Raw genomic sequence first — 17459 nt, 5'->3', positions numbered from 1 at the left:
TCTATAATATAAAAAACAACCCTTTTGAAATTTATTGCATATTACAAAAGAAAAAAAAATCATTTATATAATGTTATAACGACCCCATTTACTGTCATATTTTATATCAATTCTCATAGACATTAAATTTTAAGAGAGAAATTTATAACGCCATATTTGGATTGATAAATTTTGTTTTGAAAAGAATTTGGAGAAATTATTTCAATAAGTTCATGTTAGAAGAATTTTAAATCAATCAATATTCAACAAAACATAAGGATATAGAATACTTTAAATATAAACTTAGCCAGAAAAATTCCCAAATAATATATAGCTACAAAAGTGTATTGTAAAATTTCAATTTTATAATATATCTAAATTGTAGGATGTAAGTGTAATTCATGTTCTTCATCATGCTGCCTAAGGCACTCAAAGTCGACAACATTGAGAAGATAGAGCAGGAGACTTTGCAATTGCAGCTGAATTCTCCATGTTTCTTGACGGGGGACAGGAGATGATCATACAAATTGCTATAATCTCCACAAGTGTACATACCACAGCAAAGACTTCGATGTGTTAGGAAGGGCTCCAGAAATTGAGGAAGAAGAAGAATCTTTTCTTTGAAATTGTTCTCTCCTCTTTTCATTGCTCTCCATAACATTAAATACAAAACCTGATAAAGGATCTTTGAACAAGTGTCACCATTTCTAGCATGCCTAACAACTTTTTTACTATCTGTTTTGTTTTCATTAGTGATAATAGTCCATAGACCTATTAATTTTGCAGTAACTCTATTGGACTTCTTAACATTTGGGCTAATTATGTCCATAACACTATTAAAGGTTAGCATACTGGTGCAGCTGTCTTAGAAGCTCCTAAAGGTCATCGAATTTGATCAGGATCTGTTCCATCTGCGGCTGATGTCTCCTTACCTTTAAAACAAGAAATTTTGACGTCAATATAAGCAAGCTATAGATAGAAATACTAGTTAAAAGGTTCAAATCTAATAAAATACTAAAACTTCTCGTCTTTTTCTTTTTTTTGCCTTTGAACTTTTACTGGATTTTCCTTTGTGGAAGAGAGAGAAGGGTGCATCTGATAGAGAACTTTTCCTTGAAGGTTCTTGATGACAATCTTTGAGATCAAGATGATAGCAGAAAGCATTTCGGAGAAAGTATCTTAGCTTACTTTTACACCTGCCATAGATAGAAGTTTGCGCGAAGCAACATAGGCAGCATCCGGATTTTCCAATCTCTTCTCCACATAGTAGATAACCTCTACAACACCTGACTGCAAAATTAAGACTTTCAGTTCCTAAGAAAACCAGATTTATGCCAGCAAGCTGAAAGGTAAAGCATTAGATGTATGGGCAGAATGGGTGGAAACGGTGGTATAAACAGGAGGAATAGTGAAAATTTAAGATGTTAATAACTGCAATTTCGAGGAAAGAATGTCCCTCAAATATTAAGGGATTAATTTTTATATCTGTGATTGTATTGAGTAATACAAACGTCTGGCTTCTCATGAGACAGGCATTCAGATACCCAAGAAATGCCCACTTGAGATGTTAGTTTAGAAAAATGCAGCTACAAGTGCCAACGGTTGCAGATATTAGATTATAAATTATTTGAAATTGTTAATTCAGCAGTGCCCTTGCTTCTTCAGTTGCAAATCCTTCTTACCTGAAAGTGACTCTTTCACTAAAAAAAATGATGAAACTAACATCTGGGATTCCATATGAATTACAGACACCAGATTCAGTGAATGGGCCTTAGTCACCTCCTCCCTCCATGTTACTATATAACATTCAACGGGCAGCATTACAATCTCGTTCAAATTAGCAAGTAGTTGTAGTATGTGCATGAATCGAGTTACCAATTGCAATAAAGAAACTTCTAATCACCTGAATAATTATCTTTGCACATTCGTTGCAAGGAAACATTGTAACATAAAGCCTCTGCAGTGGTAATTCAGGTAAATTCATACAATCAGAAATGCCAAACCTGAATACTGAAAGAAATAAAGGAAACTGACACATCAGATGAGACTAGAACTAACTTGCCCTGCAGCAGATGCATGATTTGTGTTCAAGATAGCATTGACTTCAGCATGGCATACATAACTGCAAGAAACCGCCAAAAAGAAAATGATCAGTTGCAACTTTGGTATTAAGGAGAATGACTTGAAAAGAACAAACCCGAGGTTGAAAACAAGTAAATGCATATAATGGCAAGAGAAGTTTACTCATTACTAAAATTATAGGACTCACGGGTACTTTGTTTCCAGGGGATCTCCATTCTTGGATTTCTGATATACCAGGGTAGAAGTAAGAGATACTCAAATTTTAAACATTGATTCTATATTTCATCTTAAGGTAGAAAGGACTTCAAACCTTAGACCATGGAAGCTTGTCATCTGAGCAACCACGTGGAAACCCATTGTAACCAATGCCTTCAATGAACCAAAATACCAACAATAGCTTCAGTTTTTTAATAAACATTATGACTATGAGGTTTTACTTAAGAAAGGATTTTAGAGTCACATGCTTGATTGATGATGATAAACAGAAAGTAATCCAGTACTTCAAATCCCTTACCAATTGCATGCATAACAAAATAGACCACAAGCTTGAAGGTTCAGGGAACACATTGGCCAAAGAGAACAAATCAGATTCTTTGGTTTCGGAAAAAATCCAATAGGTAACACAAGTCATGACCAGGTGCTTTCACTATAAGTGATCAGTCAGCGAGTGAAATAGTCTACGTTGTAATCGATTAAAGTAATTCTTAATATGGAGTCTAAAATTCTACATCGTTTATAACTAAAAGAAATTGTGGTTCGTGCCAAATGCATCCCGCTAATTTGCACTAAGGACCAGTCTCAAATTGCTCAGAAGACAAAAAACCTAAAGAAAACTGCTCTAAAAGTGAACAAACAGAAAATTAGAGCATTAGGCATGGTAATCCAATCTTGTTCTCGCAATAGCTAGTCATGCAGGCAGGGTCCTGTTGAACATTCAAATGGGAAAATCTACATGCTAAGGGATCAATGCTGCAACTGGTGAACCCCACTTTCAATTGAGGAAGGACACTTTTTACTGTAGTATTTGCTAGGTCGGTAGATGCTTTCAGGACCACGAAACATCAATATATGACAAGCCAAAGTAGAAAGATAGAATAACAGTCTAACAATAATAATCATTCTCGAAATTAATGATGAAAGTTTTCTTAGGAAAAACTCATTCAATCAAGCAATCTTACCAAGTATTATTCCCTTTTCGCTCACCAAGCAAGCACCAACCTATAGAAAAGGACAAGTAACTAAGATGTTACAACAAACCATAAAATATAAATTTAGTATAATACACAGAAGGGCAACTCTCTCTCTCTCTCTCTTGTCCTCTTGTTTTAATAGTATAATAATGTAATGAAACCTGTCTGTTGGGATCCTTGGACCTCTCAGCTGAAAGAAATGCAATTGCCATAAAATAGTCATCCCAGGACAGATATCTGCAATCCAAATCAAAATACCAAGGGAATGAAATTTAGAAGTTTTTCGCTTCTTTTTATAATAAATCTTAAAGCAAACCCCTGCTACACTTTTGTTGTAATTCATGCTTGATTTCCTGCCTGAGAACTACTGCATTACTGTAACTGATGCCATGACTCCTGAGGAGCTTGGGCCATCAAATTCAAAATTCTCAATCAATTAAAGTTTTCTTAGGTAAGGATTTTATACTTGAAATCCTTAGCTCCAAATTCACAGTTTAAAACACCACAACATTTCTCATTGAAACGAAAATAATAGAATTCCCTTTTGAGTTTTTCTTCCCAAACAATAGGATTTCAAAGTACTGCAAGAACTGATTCCAAGTTCGAACACTTTGTCAAACCCAAATCGTTTCATCTGCAACCTCAAATCAACAAGCAATCTACAGTATTCACCGAGGGAAAGAAAAGAAAAAAACTTAAACATAATGTCGATATAGACTTTGTAACTTACATTTCAAACTCTCAAGTTTAATGAAAATTTCGTCCTAAAACCCTCTTTCTCTTCTAATCATTCCAAATACATTTCGAGTGAAGAGACAACACTGTTGACCATATTTAGCACCATCTCCAAAGATAAACACAAAAAAAGTCAATAATGGAACCAAATAATACCGACCCTTTCCGCTTTGCGGGATCAAATGGGCTCTGAAGAGCAGATTTCTTCTCCTCGACGCCGTTTTCCGAGCAGCGCTTCTTGGGGCTTCTGAAGTTGAAGAACAAGCTGACGGAGATAGCGGAGGTCACCGCACCCAATCCTGCTGCGGCGAAAAGCAAAGTTATCTCTCTCGAATTCATCACCTTCCCCGGCACTTCACACACACACTCACACCCACAACTAAGTGAGAGAGAAAATCTTTGCCGCGAAAATGACGAAAAAGGGTGGCAAATAATGTAAAAAGTGAAAAAGTAGCGGGAAAATGTGGGCTCGCTCAAGAGCTATTGGGCTGACTCCAATTTGTATTTCAGCCCAATTCCATACATAGACTCTTTTCCCCTATCCTCTTCTTTTTAATTATTTTTCATTTCTTTTTAATTATTTGTATTTCAGCTCACTCCAATTTGTATTTTCCCCTATCTTCTTCTTTTTAATTATTTTTCATTTCTTTTTAATAATGGTAGGGCTAGTTAGCGCATTACATGTTTTTATTATTTATTTATTTATTTTAATTACAAATTTAAGTTTTCTTTTTCCCACACGTGTTATTTTATAAATTTTTATTTCTTGGGGTGTTTATAAAGTGAAAAATCCCTTATTCTTAGTACTTGATCTTTAACGATAAATGTGAGTCTATAACAAAAGGTATCACAACAGAATCCTACTAATACCTAAACGAGGATCCATGGGCCAATGTTGATGTAAGAAGAGGCCGAGGAGACTGGATGGGATGACTGTTACAAGGTCTCTAGCCCGTATGGGTTGAGAGAGATATTTTGAGAGTGTTTACAAAGTGAGTGCCCTTCCTCCTTAATAATCGAAATTTTAGGAATGAATGTGGGTCCTTAATAGTTATTTTCTTGAAAGGACAAGACGACTCTTTATATATATATAAAAAAAAAAAAACGCAATGCAACCCCTGATACGAGGTAATAAGATTTTTTTTTTCTTTGAAAAAAAAAAAAAGAAAGAGTTTAGGGAGTCATGTTGCCTTGTGTGTATTTTGTTGTGTTTAGAGAAGTTTTGTGCCTATTCATATTTCTACTGGGGATAAAATATAATTAATTCTATAAACAAACATAAGATTACATTTTCAAATAAATTAAAATGAAAAAGCAAAAATAAAAACATAAATAAGCAAGGCCTTAAAGTTTAAGTATGGTTGTGGGCGTTGTCCATTCTACTTTGCAATTTCTTCTTTCTACCTATTCTTTTAACACACAAGTATTATGCACATGTACTTCTCGAATAGACCAAAAGTATTACACTAAATCCATCCAAGAATGTCCCAATAAATTGATAATTACAAATATTGGGAAAGCATTAATATATAGAATGAAAACTTCTAAGAATACGAATAAAGTAAGCTAACACAATATATAACTACAATAACTTTACCACCTATAAATTGGTGAACAATCTGTGAGAGTATGAAGTTTGTTCCAACATTACATTTAAACTGAATGACTCCTAGAAATTAAGGATCTGCAACACTCAGATCAGTCATTTGTATTGTTTCTCCGCTCTGAAGAACAATATTGTTATTTTTCATATTTTTTTGCTTCATCTCACCAAAAAAATATGAAGTGAATCCCCAAAGAGATAGGAAGAGGGCAACCCCTTTTCCTGGTTGGAACTTTTCATGGTAGAAAACTACAGCCAACAATGTTGTGATGGGGAGCGAAACCGTGATTACTATGCCGGAAAGTAGGGAAGAAGCATAGAACACTACTCCAATGCAGCCCAAGAAGAAGCATTGCTGAACAATGGTTGTCCAAAAGAGCACCAAATAGTACTTGGTTTCTCCAAGTTCATATTGCTTTGCCTCTCTTGGGATTGCCTGCAAATCAAAACACATATTAGTTTGTTGGCAAATAATTCCCATAAATATTGAATAGGGTGTTTGGGTGAACGTATAAGTTCTTTAAAGTATTTTATAAAATATTACAAAGTGCTTGATAAATTTTTTTTTAGAAAATAACTTATAAGTTTTAAAAATAAAATATTGGGAGCTTATTAGTTTATAAGATATTAATAATGAAAAGGTTATAACTAATCTGAAGAAATTTGTTAAAATCTTAATAAGAGATTATAAGATCATAACGTCTTATTAATGAAATTTATAAATTCTTTTTATAAAAATTTTATCAAATATTACATAGCGTTGTATATACTTTTATAACATCGTATAAAATCCCTAGACACCCTCTAGAGTGCATTTTTTAAAGTTTAGCTTGAAGCTAATGAACTTTTATCAAAGTAGCTAAATTCAAACCCCAATTATTTAAATATTTTGAGATTAAATCTCACATGTGTATGTATTTACTTTAATAATAACTTATTTGATAGTTATAGATTCTTGATATTTCTTAAGTCTTAATTGCTACTAATTCTTGACATTCATTTTAGTCTATTTTTTTTAGTGGTATATAATTTATTACATTATTCAATATGTTTAAAATTTAAAGATTTATTAATTATACACCAATAATTTAAATAAATAAATACATTCAAACGAGACAAAGAAATAACAAAACTATTATAAAATTAGACATACATCCACTTTCGTCGCACTCAAACTCATAACATTTGACTGTAAAATTTCAATATTACCAATCAAGCAACGACTTATAATTGGCATTTTAGTTGAGTTAAGGGCTGTATATATTTTATACACAATTTGATTTTTGGGTCTAATAATTCTTAGGAATAATTACACTGCCCTCCTTAAAGGTTTGGTGTAATTATTCATATACCCCATGTGGTTCAAAAAATTACATTTAGTAGTCTTGAAATTTATTTTCGTCTAACAAGTGAGTCATTAATTAATAAAAAAATATCAAATTTGCTGATATTAACAAAAAAATCAGATAAAAATTGATTATATTTTCTCATAATTGACTTATTACTGATAAAATAAAATTATTTGTGATTCAAATTACTCTTATACATGATTTACACACGTAAGTGCATGTGATGTTGTATATTATTATAAGGATAGTTTAGCAAAAAAAACTTTTTTTGACATGCAATATGTTAGGGCAAATATCATTTATGTTCAATTATTTTTTTTAATATTAACAAAGTAAATTTTAACTAATAAATGAACCTATTTGTATATACATGCAAATTTCATGGGAACTAACTGTAATTTTCTAAACTACTGAAATTTATGTGTATAATTATATAATAACTCAAGGAATTATTCTTAATTTTAATTGCAAAATATTATATATATATATATATATATAACTTTAAAAAGCACTTTTCAAATTCAGTACCATTATATGATTTATATATATATATATATATATAACTTTAAAAAGCACTTTTCAAATTCAGTACCATTATATGATTGGTCGTTTACTATATGATTAAAATGGATTAATTAGTCATCAACATAAATCACGTGATATTATTTAATTACAGAAATTCATTCCACAATATATATATATATATACACGTTTACTAAAATACCCACAAACATATGTATTTTTCATCATCTTTAAAGTTGATTTTTTATTCATGCAAATTTGAAATTATTTCATCTTTTTTTAATTTATATTTTGTTTTTTAATTAATTAAATTTAAAAATAAATTATATAAATACATGGAGTGTGCTTACAGACCTGAAAGTCGCCGTTGATGAGCATGCCGACACAGCAGAAAGCAGCCGCGAAAACGCTCATCATCATCTGAATTTCCAGCACCAGGGTGTACGTAACCGCCTGCTTCGCCTTTGCGTACGTCACCTCTACCAACGGCAGCATGAAACCCCCCAGCGCCGCCGCCCCCACCGTCAGAGCAAACCCCAACGCGTACTCCTTCCCCGTAACCCCCGCCGGCCGGTCGCCACTCGAGTTGATCCCCAGCACAACGGCGCCAACCGTCAGCAGGACGACGGCGTTCACTGAGTACGCGGTGAACCTCTGCTTCACGAGGAGGAACGCGAACGCCGCGTTGAAAACCAGCTGCGTCGAGACAATGAGGGTTGCGGTCGAGACCGGCAGCTGCGCGAGGCCGTAGGAGTAGCAGTAGTTGGAGCCGCCGGTGACGACGCCGATTATTATGGACGCGAGGAAAACCCGACGGTTCATGAAGACGAGCTTGGTGCTGGAGGCGCTGCGGCGGCGCCATGCGTAGGCGATGGTGAGGGGGATGAGAATAACGGGGAAGCCGGCGGTTTGGAGGAAGCTGATGAGCCAGATTCGTTTCCCGCCCTTGATGAAGTAGAGACGCATGATGAGAGGCCCACCGCAGTTGCCTACTATGAGTAGGATGCAGTTGAGAAGTAGGGGAAGTTTCCTCCAGGTGGAGCTGCGGCCACCAGCTGCAGCCTCCATTAATTAAGATTCTTGGTAAATGTGAAAATTGGGAAAAAATATTTTTTTAGTCCATTAAATATGCACAATTTTAGTTTTAGTTCTATAAGTATATCCATTTTTTATTAACTCCAGTAACTAGTAAAATTGATTATATTTAGTCATCCGATGAATTGGATTTATAATTTGCCCGGAAAAGAGATATGACTGGACACTTAGAGGCGTTTTTGTTGATTTATAATCCTATGTGACTAAAATCATGATGTGGAAGACAAGTTAACAATCTTTTGGAGGGAAGAAAGGTGACTTTTCCCTCCAAAACACTTTTCCTAACCAACAAAATATATTTTCTTCTCCACATACTTGCACAAACCCATTTTTCTCCTTTATCTCTCGGTTCCAATATCTTCTTCCGTGGAAGGATCACTTTTTTGTTACTGCAGAAAGAAAGCAATGGTTCAGACTTTTTGCATTAATCAAAATTGAAAAAGGAGGTTCCATTTCTGTCAAGAGTACAAGGTAATAAGCTCACTTTTTTCCCTAATCAATTTTTGTTTAATTTTTTTGAATTTTTTAAATGAATTTAATTTTGTAGAGAGAAGGGTCTGCCCAATCAGCATACAAGCCACGTATGCAAGCCATGTACTTTCCCATGTGGATGACACGTGGTTAATTGGCCGCGAATTGGACCGACTAATTTATACGTTGGCAAGTTCCAGGTAAATTTAAAATTTTGGCCAAACAAAAAAATAGAAAACCCTCAAACGGACTAAATCTAATCAATTTTGTAAGTTACTGGAGTTAATAAAAAATGGGCATACTTATAAAATTAATACTAAAATTAAACATACTTAACGGACTAAAAAAATATTTTTCCCTGAAAATTGCAGCTTCACTTGGGAGTTAGGAGCTTTTATCTTATGATTTCTAGTCTATATATGTGATTGCCCATTCACTAGGGGCTCGTGTTATATTGAATTATTATAAATTTATAAAATGTACAAGTTTTCTCATGTTAGTATAAATTGAGGTAGATTGATTTTTTTTATTCCTTATTTTTTTATTATATTTAATATATACGAGTTATGTGTATAAAATATTATATTAAATAAAATATATAGCATGATTTTCATGCACGTGGACCACTAATAATGTGATAATCAAACAGGGCCCTCCAAAAACCTAGAGGGTGAGACGCGGATGAATCTTTGAGGTAGGATCAATCCAAAACGTGTGGATCGGTGGAAGGGTTTGAGGTAGTCGGGGCTCTCCTAAGGGCGGTACGCGTCGTTTGAGGGAGCTGTGGATTGAAGGGCATTCTCGCCCCACATTAATTTCTTGGACTTTCTTATACATACATTTGAAAAAAGGTTGGGATATGTGCGTTTGAAGCATGATTGACCTAAAAGAAACATGTCGCATAAATTTGTGTATGATATTTTAGACATCACATTTTCTCATTACCTTTCTTTATGGAAGTATGTATGATATTCTTTCTTTACTTATTAAGTAAGAAATAAAAATTATATTTTTTTATAAAAAAAAGTGTGGAGAAAGATGAATTTACAATACATTAGGTCAACAAACACTAAACATAAATTGCTATATATAACCTATCTAATTACTATAAAGAGTTATGTCATAGTCAATGACTTGGAAGGTGTTTTGGATGAGTTGATATACTTTTTAAAATATATATCTATGATAATTTAAAAATTGGAAACATGTTATACAATGTTTGAAAACATTATACAAATTAACTTATAAGCTTCTTCTATTTCTAACTTATTTTTAAAAATTTTAGTCAACACCTTCATTTGCATTAATTTTTAGAAATTTTAGTCAACTCCTTCAATTGCATTAATTTACATTAATTACAAATAAAGGAGAATAATTCGACGATACGAAAAACTATGAAAGCCTATGAGTGCTAAAGACCTTACAAAGAGTAAAAAGTCTAAAAGGAGTAAAGAGCTTACAAGGAACAAAAATCTACGAGGAGGAAAAATCTACAAGATTCTTACGTACAACAAAGCCTCTGAAAAATGAGGAGTTTTTGAGAAAATAAAAATCTACAAGAAATAAGAGTATAGTGAGAGTGAAATACAAGAAAATGCGCCAAGTCATTATAATACTATAGGAGAAGAAATTCATATCTTAAAAACGCCATTGACAACAAATTGAAACTCATAAAGTATATGATGCGTATCTCAAAAGAGGATCTCCTAGAAAATTATCATATGAGTTTGCCATTCATTTTTTATGGTGAATTGGTCAAATTATTTTTATGCACTAAAATTATAATTTTATTTATTGTAATATTTTTTATATCAAATCTCAGGAGAGATAATTGTAATTTATCTAAAAGGAATTGTAAGTTGCATTGACTTATGTAGACACTCGCAATAGAACTAAATCTTGAATAATACCGAAAAATGTGAAATTTGTCATTATTGTGCCATTATTATAAATTTAAATATTGATTATGCCAGTCTTTCACCACAGACTACCAGGTTTCAAGGCGCAAGAAAGGCAATCATTTGGCATATATTTATATATATATATATATATATATATATATATATTCAAAGTAAGAAGTACTTTTATGGGAGTGTGCCCACAATTGATTTTTTTTTCTTTTAATTCAATTCACCAAATATATAATAATATTTCATTGTGTAACAGATAAATCAGATCCGAACTAAATAATGAACCACATTTTGTATAACTCGATCGACATGACTCGTTGACCCTCTAGATGCTGTAATTAGTTAATTAACTTTATTTTTCGGAGTGTATCAATAAATATTTTCCTCATTGTTTTCATGAATTTAACTGTTGAAAATTTATGCATACGTGATGAGCCTAAAATAATAGTACAGATAAAAAAAAATTATTACAATCCAAAATTACAGAATTTATTAAAAATGAAAATTAACAAATATAATTACAAAAAATGATAACAAAGTAAGATGGAAACAAAAAAAAAAAATGATAATGGCTCAGGGGCTAGATTCGATGAGAATAGCCCACAACTACTAAAACTGACAACCACATACCGGTTGTTAAACTCATAACAGCCATCAAGGCCCAGCCACTCAGACATCCACAAAAGGCCGATCACATAGACCCAAAATACCCACTAAGAAACTTCGTCCACAAAGAAACACACAGAACCAGCACCTAGAAGAAATACAGGTTATCTCATTCCACCAGAGGATTTATAGGAGGAGGGATATTTATGCCGGAGAGAGAGAGAGACGACTGGGCAAGATAAACGAGAATAGAGAAGATGGCGGTGTTGATTCAGAGAGGAAGGAGAAACGAGAGAGAGAGAGAGAGAGAGAGAGAGAGAGAGAGAGAGAGAGAGAGAGAGAATCAGTTTTATGATTACATCTACAAAGAGATGGACCTAATTAATTAGGTAAAGAATCGGGTTGGGGGATGAGGAGTGGGCCGGGTCACGGGTATGGGTCGAGGAATGGGCCCGAGGCAGCAAATTTGGGTTGCCATCCATGGTGAGTGGTTGGGGTGCTATGAGCTTGGACCTACCAATTTTGATTCTGGGCCAAAACTTCTCAACAATAACTAAGTAATTTATTAGACAAACAACACCAAATTAAAGAAACAAAATTATTCATAATATAAATATATTAAATTTCACAAAACATAAATTTAAAGTCATCTCAAAATAAAAAATTAAGTGATTGTTCTTGATGTCGTTACTGGTAATATGCTTAGTGACAATTTTTTATTTCAGCATCATAATAAATTTTGTAATTTTAATAATGTAATTATTTTATAAACATTATCACCAGTAAGAACTAGTAATAAAAAGTTGTGCATATAATTATGAATGAAATCATACTAAATAAAATGTGATACGTAATATAATTTTGTAATAAAATATTCGAATTAATTAAAAATATATTATGGTTTAAAATGAATTTGGTTATGGTAGTTGCTTGATCACTGCCCCACCAATAATGGAAATAAGGTAGTCAAACTATGTTTACATCCGCAATGAATGTGCGTATTCATCTACTATTTATTAAAAAAATATTATATTAAATCTAAATACTTAAACAATTTTGCCCTATAGATTTTTAACTTATTTAATTTCCATATATATAAACTAGCATAAAATTTGTGATATGATCGATGCTATATTTTTCCTTTTTCCCTTACATGTTATTGCTGCAAGTTCCCCATTTTACATCGATTGGAAGAGAGGATCCTCGGGGTGTTTTAAAGTGGGCATCTTTCCTTCTTAGTAGCTGATCTTTTGGCGATGGTTGTGGATTTTTAAGACAAGTGGTGTCAGAACAGTACCTTACCGATATCCAGAAAGAAAATTTATGTGTGAGTCTTCGATGTAGGGTGGATTGAGGGGGTCCACACTGCACGAGGACATGCGTGGATTAGATGGAAGTGAATGTTACAAGTTCTATGTCGCACAATGGTTGGGAGAGGGTCCGTAGGGGTGTTTATGAAGTGGATATCCCTTCTCTTTAATAACCAATTTTTTAAGGATAGATGTGGGCCAGTGATAATTACCTGTCCTCAAATTATTTATAAATTGCCTCTTTTTTAATACTTGAGTTTTTATAAATGAACGTGAGCTTGTAACTGTTATCTACCAAACAAACGCAATGTTATATTGATATGTTGTTTACATAACTAGACTATAGTAAATATATACTCTCACTTACCTTCATAATTATACACTTAAGTTATATAGCATTATTTGCGATAATTTTCAAATGCTTCGTGGGCAAAATTGTAGAAATGCTAGAAATATTTGTCTACAATTCGCTGTCAATTCACATAAATATTTTTATATATTTGAATTAAGAAAATTTAAAAATATTTTTTATTGAACACATCATAAAAATAAAAGACTAAATGCAATAAATCTCCATGTAAAATTACTAATATGCAAAAATATTGCATAAATAGAAAAAATGACAAAATGATTTTTTGAATTAAAAAAAAAGTAACGTAACTCGTTGATGCAGAGGCAATGAGCTTTTTTCATAAATAAACAAGGGTTAAAAGTTTAAGTAGAGTTGTGGGCGTCATCCATCTTAGTTCGCAATTTCTTGATATGCTTTTGACATCATGAATTAAGTTACATATGATGCCAACTTGAATCATCTTCTACACTGATAATCACAAATACTACAAAAACATTAATATATAAAACAAAAACTTCTAAGAAATCTTGTACAAATAAAGTAAGCTAACAAAAACTTATAAGTTGGTGAACAATCTGTGAGAGTGTGGAGTCTGCCCCAACATTGTATTTAGGCAGAATGACTCCTACCAATCAAGGATCAACAACAACTAGGCCACTCATCTGTACTGTTTCTCTGCTATGAAGATCAACACTGTCATTTTTCATCTTTTTCTGTTTCATCTCACCAAAATAGTACGAAGTAAATCCCCAAAGAGAGAGGAATAGGGAAACCCCCTTTTCTGGTTGAAACTTTTCATGGTAAAAAGCAACAGCCAACAACGTTGTGATGGGGAGCGAAACTGTGATTACTATGCCTGAAAATAGAGATGAAGCATAGAACACTACTCCAATGCAGCCCAAGAAAAACCATTGCACGACAATGGTTGTCCAAAAGAGCACCAAATAGTACTTGGTTTCTCCAAGTTCATATTGCTTTGCCTCTTTCGGAATTGCCTGCAAAACAGAACACACAATTTGTTGGTACCATATTTTTAAAGCTTTGTTGTAATTCTAGCACAAAGTTAATGAACTTCTTACTTTGTGATATATAGATGTGTTTGCAATAACTTCTTATTTTTTGGATAGAAATAAATATATAAAAAAAAAATTTAAGTTAAATAATAAAAGTTCGGATTTCATAATTATACATATAATCCGAGACCTATTTATAACTTTGGATTTGAATCAATTTAATTTAATCAATTCAAGTAAAAACTGTAAACAAATTAAGACACTTTTTTTAGTCTTTTTTTTTTTTTTCCAATTATAAGCTAATAAACACTTAAGATAAATGTTTCCAAACACCCCTTACATGCATTTGTCAAGAGCTTAACATAAATCGTTTATCAGTTTATTGATAAAAATAAATTGAAAATAGTGTTCTTGCTTATAACTTTTAATTTTGAACTAATTATATTAAGTTCATTTAAGCTAAAAGTTATAAATAGCTCCTAACTACCAATTTCTGCAGCTTACATGTAAGATTGTAAACATTAAATTGGTTTGTCCAAAAACTACAACTCCAACTTTTCTTTTTCACTTTTAACTTTTATTTTCAAACGGTTCTAACTTTTAATACTGCTTACAACTTTTTCTAAATAAAAGTAAAAACTATTACAACATTATTATTATTTTCATAACCAAATTATAAAAAAATTTATTAAAATGAAAAAAAAGTCAATGTAAAATCAAATTTTTTTATTTGTATTTACTATTAATTAAACAAAAAGGACCTATAATAACTATTATTATGTGGATAAAAATTACTCGTTATAAGTACATTTATTTTTCAACCATCGGTTTAGAGTTAATTTTGTTTAATGTTTATTTACATAACTTTTTAACTTTTATTTTCAATTATATACTGAATGGAGAGTGCTTCAATTGCTGACTATTAATTAAAATAGAGTAAATATTAATTGACCTGAAAATCGTTGTTGATGAGCATCCCAACACTGCAGAAAGCAGTCGCGAAAACGCACATCATCATCTGAATTTCCAGCACCAGGGTGTACGTAACTGCCTGCTTCGCCTTCGCGTACGTCAGCTCCACCAACGGCAGCAAGAACCCCCCCAGTGCCGCCCCCGCCACCGTCAGAGCAAACCCCAACGCGTACTCCTTCCCCGTCACCCCCGCCGGCCGGTCGCCGCTCGAGTTGATCCCCAGCACCGCTGCGCCAACCGTCAGCAGGACGATGGCGTTGACCGAGTACGCGGTGAACCTCTGCTTCACGAGGAGGAACGCGAACGCCGCCGTGAAGGCCAGCTGCGTCGCGACGATGAGAGACGAGGTCGAGACCGGCAGCTGCGCGAGGCCGTAGGAGTAGAAGTAGTTGGCGCCGCCGGCGACGACGCCGAGGATCACGGAAGCGAGGAAAACCCGACGGTTCATGAAGACGAGCTTGGTGGAGGCGCTGTGGCGGCGGCGCCATGCGTAGGCGACGGTGAGGGGGATGAGGATGACGGGGAAGCCGGCGGTTTGGAGGAGGCTGGAGAGCCAGATTCGTTTGCCACCCTTGATGAAGTAGAGACGAATGATGAGCGGGCCACCGCAGTTGCCTACGATGAGCAGGACGCAGTTGAGAAATAGGAGAAGTTTCCTCCTGGTAGAGCTGCGGCCGCCACCTTCAGCCTCCATTAATTAAGATTCTTGGTAAACTATATTAATGAAAATATTGCAGCTTCACTTGGGACTTGAGAGCGTTATCTTATAATGATTTCTATTCTATGTATATATATATAAGTTTTATCATGGTAGTACAAAATTGAAGCATATTGGCTTTTATTGTATTTTTTATTTTATTTAATATATATGTCATGTTTATAGAATTGAGCAAGTGATACCAATCGATGGCAACATTTTGTAAATGTGGATTATTGATTTAGAGGTGTTTATTTTGATTAATTGAATCGAATCGAACAAAAATTTTAGTACGTCACTGAATTGAAATATTCGGTTCAATTAATTAAGTAAAAATCAAATTTATTTTGATTTATTTCAATGTTGTACTGAACCAATCGAATTTTAGAAAAGATTAAATTTAGAATTGAATAAGATTAGTAATTGTCAAGTTAAGATAGTTACACTTAAATACGAATAAAGTTAAATTTATGATATTATTTGTATATATTTTATAAAATGATGATATATATTTTTCTATTTAAAAAGAAAATCAGTATTCGATTAATTTCGATTTATTGGAGCAAAAAATCGAAATCGATCGAATTACCATTTTTTTTTCTAAAAAATAACCGAACATCGAATCAATATTCAGTAAACGGAAGAAATTTGATGAATTGGGAATGCATAAACCAAATAGATGAATAGTGTTTGAGGTAGGATGAAGTTAGGAGGAGGTCTGAATTGGTGGGAGAAATTGTCTGAAAGCATCAACCACATCAAGAGGGCACACATCGTATGTGGGAGACGTTGAGTGGATGGGAAAGGAGTTGACATTCTCGTCACACATTGATTTCTTGGACCTCGCTACATACCTGACGAAAGGATGGGATATACGGAAAAATTTTTGTTCTAGTCAATCTAATTATATATATACATTTATTTTGTGATTAATAATTTTTTTAAACTATACACTAATCATATGATAAATTTATTGTACCTATCATATAATTAATTCAAATTTGACCGAATCAAAATTCAACAAGAATTTTGCAAGACATATGTTCAAGTGTTTTGAGTTGTCTTGGAGGTGGGATAATTGATCTAATAAAGGCTGCACAAAGACATGGACGGATTAGGTGGGGGAAAATGTTGCCATTTCCCCATCCCATATTGATTGCGAAATGATTCCTAAAAATTCTAATTGGCCAGTGTTCATAATTAATACACATTGTTTTATACTTTTCATTCAAATAATTGTATCCAAATGTATGGAATTTATAAGGAAAGAATTGTCAAACTCATTGTCTAATATTTAATACTGTCTCTGAATTTGACAGTTGAGCTCTTTAAGATGCATAGACTTTTGAGCCAAATTTACACTTTGAAAAAGGAATGTATGTGTACAATCCTCCTTGTGCTTTTAATTTCATTTTAACATTTGCTTCTCTTTGAAATATGAACTTTTGCCAGTACCTTTTCTATAGACATTATTCAAAAATCCACCCATATATATGTAGGTTGCTATATACATACATACATACATACATATATATATATATATATCTTTTTATTTTGATGGAAAGAAATGCAC

The 17459-nt window shown here is 33.2% G+C and overlaps 3 protein-coding genes across 4 annotated transcripts; all 3 read right to left on the bottom strand.

The window, feature by feature from the left end:
• Window positions 1-452: 452 nt before the first annotated feature.
• On the bottom strand, window positions 453-4402 carry LOC105179392 (Cytidine/deoxycytidylate deaminase family protein). Of its 2 annotated transcripts, XM_011103004.3 has the most exons (9): window positions 4147-4402; window positions 3413-3488; window positions 3240-3279; window positions 2372-2430; window positions 2249-2286; window positions 2038-2101; window positions 1883-1936; window positions 1168-1269; window positions 453-911 (listed from the first exon to the last, which is right to left on the bottom strand). In XM_011103004.3, the coding sequence occupies exons 1-9, from the start codon at window positions 4323-4325 to the stop codon at window positions 855-857; spliced, it is 669 nt and encodes a 222-aa protein (XP_011101306.1). In that variant the 5' UTR covers window positions 4326-4402; the 3' UTR covers window positions 453-854. The 2 variants fall into 2 exon arrangements, with proteins under 2 accessions (XP_011101306.1, XP_088739146.1); XM_088883020.1 differs by lacking the exon at window positions 1883-1936.
• Window positions 4403-5563: 1161 nt separating this feature from the next.
• LOC105179390 (purine permease 3-like) lies at window positions 5564-8560 on the bottom strand. The gene is made up of 2 exons (XM_088883019.1): window positions 7815-8560; window positions 5564-6025 (listed from the first exon to the last, which is right to left on the bottom strand). Exons 1-2 carry the CDS (start codon window positions 8526-8528, stop codon window positions 5663-5665), a joined length of 1077 nt encoding a protein of 358 aa, XP_088739145.1. The 5' UTR covers window positions 8529-8560; the 3' UTR covers window positions 5564-5662.
• A 5126-nt stretch (window positions 8561-13686) lies between these two features.
• Window positions 13687-15982, bottom strand: LOC105179391 (purine permease 3-like). Its single transcript, XM_088883226.1, has 2 exons — window positions 15170-15982; window positions 13687-14199 (listed from the first exon to the last, which is right to left on the bottom strand). The coding sequence occupies exons 1-2, from the start codon at window positions 15881-15883 to the stop codon at window positions 13837-13839; spliced, it is 1077 nt and encodes a 358-aa protein (XP_088739352.1). The 5' UTR covers window positions 15884-15982; the 3' UTR covers window positions 13687-13836.
• Between the last annotated feature and the right edge of the window lie 1477 nt (window positions 15983-17459).

Source organism: Sesamum indicum, linkage group LG8 (assembly GCF_026168435.1).
Source record: "Sesamum indicum cultivar Baizhima isolate 11 linkage group LG8, ASM2616843v1, whole genome shotgun sequence".
Classification (NCBI taxonomy): domain Eukaryota; kingdom Viridiplantae; phylum Streptophyta; class Magnoliopsida; order Lamiales; family Pedaliaceae; genus Sesamum; species Sesamum indicum.
Note: the sequence above shows the minus strand (reverse complement) of the source record. Positions and strands in the feature narration are given on the sequence as shown.